A 5,555-nucleotide genomic window follows, 5' to 3' on the forward strand; every position below is an offset into this window, starting at 1 on the left:
TAGTTTTAAACTGTGTTTCTTCATTCTGGCAATATGTCTCCAAGAAGAAAAAGAGTTGCTAAATCTAACGTTCTTCCAAATAATAGGAGAGACATAATGAGGAAGAGAAGAAGACAGAAGAAGATGAGTTCTACGAAACGGAGCTTTCATACAGCTTCAATATATATATATATATATATATATATATATATATATATATATATATATATATATATATATATATATATATTGTTGAAATTATTGGTCATTCAGGCCATTTTCGACGTGAAAGCTCGTGGACAAAAATTTTCCTACCCGGATTTTACTTTGGGATTCACAAAAGTTACAGGTATTTCAAACTGCTAATTTTACCTGTCACGCATCGGAAGAGAGAGGTGTTTCTGTACCTTAAAAAAAATAAAGCGGAAAATATTTGCAGTAGCGAGGCTTTCTATTCAGAAAAACTTGACGAGCAGCATTGCAGATTTTAATGAAGTCATAGAAAAACTTGAAGCTCAAAAAGAACGAAGAAAGACCATAAACAAACTCTTTATTTTATTAACGACGTATCAAATGAAAAACCTTTATGTTCCATTGTTTATGCTCTTCGAATTCCCAGAAGGAACGGGGCAGGGAAAGACCAATGCTATACAAAATTAGCTATTCAATACATAACGAAAAGACAAAATCAATCAATCAATTGGGAAGCTTCGATCATGATAACTGATAGGACTCTCATCAAGATCAGATAGCCCTCCAAGATTATGAGCATCCAAGACTATGACCATCCAAGGGGGCTAAATCGCTTATGCTCTTCGAATTCCCAGAAGAAACGGGGCAGGGAAAGACCAATGCTATACAAAATTAGCTATTCAATACATAACGAAAAGACAAAAATCAATCAATCAATTGGGAAGCTTCGATCATGATAACTGATAGGACTCTGATCCGTCCAAGAGCATCCAAGACTATGAAGGCATCCAAGACTATGAGCATAGCAACAGCAGGTTCTCATAAACAAACATTTTCCCACGAACTTCTGTGGTAGCCGTAAAAGGCTATGAACATAACAACTAAAGGCTTGTCGAAACTTGCCTCCCAATTCCAGGAAATGATATCCATTTCTAGGAAAACAAGATCAAATTTCGCTGACTCGGCCGTCTATCCAGGGGGATATCTACTTCCGCCACTGTATATATATATATATATCCCCTCCTGCAAGTGGCGGAGCTGATTTTGGATTTAAACCGGGTCGGAAATGTCACTGTTCATATGAACGTTCCCGAAAACTATGGATTAGACACTAATATTGGTCATTTTCGATTATTATTTTATATAGCTCCCCCTTCCTCTCTTCCGAGCTGCGGCACACGGCATCAGAATTGTCAGTGTTAATCTCAGCTACTCCTAAAACTTTGGATTCGACACTAAAATTAGTCATTTTCGATCATTTTAAAATGTTTATCCCCCTCTCCTACGTTTTACTTTCCCCCCTAAACTATCAGGCTGAACTTGGATTGAAACAGCATCAGAGGTGTCACTGTTTCTCTCATCGACCCCGAAAACTATGGATTCAACACTAATATCGGGCATTTTTTTTAGCATTTTTAATTTCCCTCCCCCTTCCCTACGTTGCATCATCAAAGTGAATAGCCTAAAGCAATCCCTACCCCTAAACTTATGTATGTTGAAAATTTGATTGAGATCGGTCTAGTGGTTCATAAGTGATGAAGTCACAATCTCAGTCATTTTAATTTTATTTTTTTACATATATCTCCCCCTCCCCCTCCCCTACGTTAGCTCCTCAAAGTGAAACAATAAAAAAAAAACACACAAGGCTAACCCTCATATATGTTGAAAATTTGATCGAGATTGTTTTTGTGATTCAAAAGTTATTAGATTTTATTAGTTTTAATTTATACGTCCTCCTTCCCTCCCCCTCCCTAGGATCTACCGTTAAAATGAAATTACAAAAATATTTCCGGGTCCTAACCTAATGTATCTTGAAAATTTGATTGAAATCGGTTGTATATTTCAAGAGTTATTAAGTTACAAAAATAGTCACTTTCAGTCTTATATAAATTGATTTTTATATATTTTGCCCTTCTTCTCCTCCCCTATGTTGCTCCGTCAAACTTAAATCACAAAAATGATCCCAAGTCTCAACCTCATCTATTGAAAATTTAATCAAGATCGGCCGAGTGGTTCAGGAGTTATTAAGTTTTATTTATTTTTCTATACTCCCTCCTTCTCCCCCGCCCCTCAGTTCTACCATCAAACTGAATAGCCTAAAACGATCCCAGCCTCGAAACTCATCCATGTTTTAAATTTGATCGAGATCGGTCGGGCGGTTCAGGAGATTTGGTTACAAACATAGTGATTTTCTATTATATATATATATATATATATATATATATATATATATATATATATATATATATATATATATATATATATATATATATATATATATATATATATATATATATATATAGATTATGCATGAAATAAATATAAAAACCTTATTATAAAACATTTAATTATATAATGTCATAGTTATATTTACAATAATGAATAAATATATTTCGTAATTAAGAATCAGTTTATATCTTATGAAAACAAGGTCACTCAATTTAAAGACAACCATCACCTCACAAGCTGTAGTTCAGTGGTAAATATATGTATAAATCACTTAGATGGTTCTGTTAATCGATCGATAAAGTTACATTATATAAAGTCCCGAAGAAGCCAGTACTGAAATTTTTATTTCATTTAGACTATTTATTTCCTTGTAAAATTATAAAAAGAAGAGTGAAAAAGTATGATAGTTCACAAAATAATTTTTCACAGAACTAGTAGTATCCTTATAGAACAATCACAAAGATTATTCAGGTATAATTTTATTGGATCGTATTTGAAACTGTAATACAAAATTATGGAATACATATTTTAATTAAATATAAATTGGCACTTTAAAATATTAGATACGTACCTCTTTTGTATTATGTTTATCAATTCTCGACCTTCATTAAATTTAAAACTCACTTTATGAACGAGAAGTCTTACGTAAGCTCCGATATCTCAGTATTAAGCGTACACCACAAATAACAAGTTTTCTGGAAATACATGGCGTTAAAAGCTCTGAAATAAATACGGTAGCAGCTAAACATGAGCCGATTACTAAAAGCATAAAGGCACCACCGATATGACGTAGCTTAAGGATTTGAGGCTCATGACGTACTGATGAAGCTTTCTGTAAAGGAAATGTGAACTTCTTATCTCTATACTGATGAAATACCTCTCTATCCCATTGATCAATGATGCCAGACTCTCTTAAAGAACTGATAATTAGGTTAAACTTCCTCACATACGGTGATGGTTTCTCGAACATAACACTCCCTAAGAATGTTAAAGCGTCATCCCGCATTAAGTGGAGTTTTCTAAAAGTATCAGCTTCAAGATCTGTGGCACTTAAATGAATACGGTTTATCTTCTCTACCAGGACTGAAATTTCTCCTTTGGAAGCTAGGGAATTAAATACCCTAAGATCTTGCAGACAGATATATCTGTCTTTCATTTGTTGAATGTATGGATCAGCTGAGGAAGCAAGAACTGGTGCCCATGCAATGTCTTGTATTCCCCATTGAAGACCTGACCTAGCAAGATCCTTCACACTATCAATTGGTTTCTGGAATTTTAAAACGGTTAGGTAAGGTACCAAGTTGCAGTTATAAGCTGTAACCAACAGTATAGACGTTAGAAAAAGCCATGGAATGAGATTGTTACTAGTGTCATTTGTTGCTCTTTTGATGCTCTCCGAGACCAAAATACTTACAGAATGTAACAATGAGTAAGTGTATGCACAATACGGATTACATTCCGTAAAAAGTATCCTGGAACGAACTATAGCCAAACAATAGAGTGCCAAAGATTGAAACAATACATATATAGCAATAGCTATCCACATATGATGTGAGAACGGTGTAAATATTGACCATAAATTAAGTTTCAATTTCGGCTTAGGGGTTAGAAAACTAACACTGGCTTCAATGTAATACGTTGATAGATCTAAATAATCATGATGGAACTTCAGAATGTATGCAGCAGGTATACCGACATTTGCTTCTTTTCTAACTAGTGTTCCAACAACTCCAATGGAGGTACCGTTCTCAAAAACGGTTCCGAAACCATCATTTGCAATCATAAATTTCCATGTAAAATTGTACTTTTTAGAAATTTCCATCATCAATCTGTAATCCCTTCCTTCGTAGAAGTCACTTGTGATAATGACTAAATGACTATGATTCATCATGCTCAAAGTTAACGTTTTTCCATTTAACTCTTCGAGTCTTTTATCACAAAAGTTTGTTTTCATGGAAAATGTGTTGTTAGTCCACACATCAGTGACAGACAGAGAAGTTAAGTTTCCAGTTTCATATTCAGCAGAGATTATTTCATAATCTTCACCACGTTTATTTGAACTTAGTTTTATTGGATTAAGAAAGTATGTATAAGGAAATGATCTCAGAAGGCATTGATCAAATAATATACTAGAAAATGATGTGCTATCATCCATTATAAAGAAAATTTTAACATCGTAGTGTGCTTTCAAAGATTGCAAAGATGTGTAAATAAATGAAGTTGCCTGCAATGTGTTTGTAGAAAATATAAATACAAATTTGCATTGAAGACTTACGATATGCTTGACAGCTTTTACTGAATTTTGATTGGATGTGGAAGAGAAGTTTATATTGTTAAAGTTAATCTGAGGCACACTGTGTTGAATATTATGGAATATGTTTATGAACTTATACTCAGAAAGTATTGCAATACATTTAAAAAGTGGTCCTTTGGAAGAGTAACATTCCAATAGTGATTTAATTAATTTGTGATTCGTTGTTTCATCGTGTTCTAAAGGCGAGATGTTCAGAGAACCAGCAGCACTCGTCGTAAGTGTTATGAGAACGAATAACATCATCGATCTCATTCTTTAACCTAAAGGGAGAAAATAAATATATTAATAAAAAGAGAATAGAAGCTCTTCGATAATTCATTATAACTTACAATTTCAAATAAAGTTACGAAACCATTTTGTACTGTAAAAAATTCGCAATGAAGCATGGGAATGAGAATTGGAAGAGTGTAGGATTAAGTCTATAAGTATAAAAAGTATATATAAAACATATCAACCATTTTTTGTTGATTTTTCACTTGGGAACACGGATTAATTTTGGTACTACCCAGCAGCCATGTGGCTCCCTGTAGTTAGGGATCTGCTCCAGACATATTATATTGTAATCTAGGTTAAGTAATATAAAATTATTATTTTCGGTATACAAAAGAAGCTGCCTCCCCAAACATGTCTATGCCCCTTTACTTTCCACCGCCCAAAGAAACTGAAGGAGATGTCTGACTAGCCTAACTTAAAGAAAGACATTTCTAACATTGTTAATTGCTGGTACTACTGCTTTTATCTCAGGGAATGTTCCCCAAATTTAGAGTTTTCAAGGTTTTATTTGAAAAAGACTGACATAAAATGTTTTTTCTTTGTAAAACACTGAGCAGAAGTTTCTTAT

The 5,555-nt window shown here is 33.6% G+C and overlaps 1 protein-coding gene across 1 annotated transcript; it reads right to left on the reverse strand.

Moving 5' to 3' along the window:
• Positions 1-2,951: 2,951 nt before the first annotated feature.
• Positions 2,952-4,291, reverse strand: LOC145679068 (glutamate receptor ionotropic, delta-1-like). Its single transcript, XM_081749665.1, has one exon. The coding sequence runs from the start codon at positions 4,289-4,291 to the stop codon at positions 3,026-3,028; it is 1,266 nt and encodes a 421-aa protein (XP_081605791.1). The 3' UTR covers positions 2,952-3,025.
• Positions 4,292-5,555: the final 1,264 nt, after the last annotated feature.

Source organism: Thermobia domestica, chromosome 2, assembly GCF_964235325.1.
Source record: "Thermobia domestica chromosome 2, izTheDome1.hap1.1, whole genome shotgun sequence".
Classification (NCBI taxonomy): domain Eukaryota; kingdom Metazoa; phylum Arthropoda; class Insecta; order Zygentoma; family Lepismatidae; genus Thermobia; species Thermobia domestica.

Excerpts from the sequence above, each read along its gene's own strand:
- LOC145679068 (XM_081749665.1), bottom strand. The coding sequence starts at position 4,291 with ATGATGAATCATAGTCATTTAGTCATTATCACAAGTGACTTCTACGAA.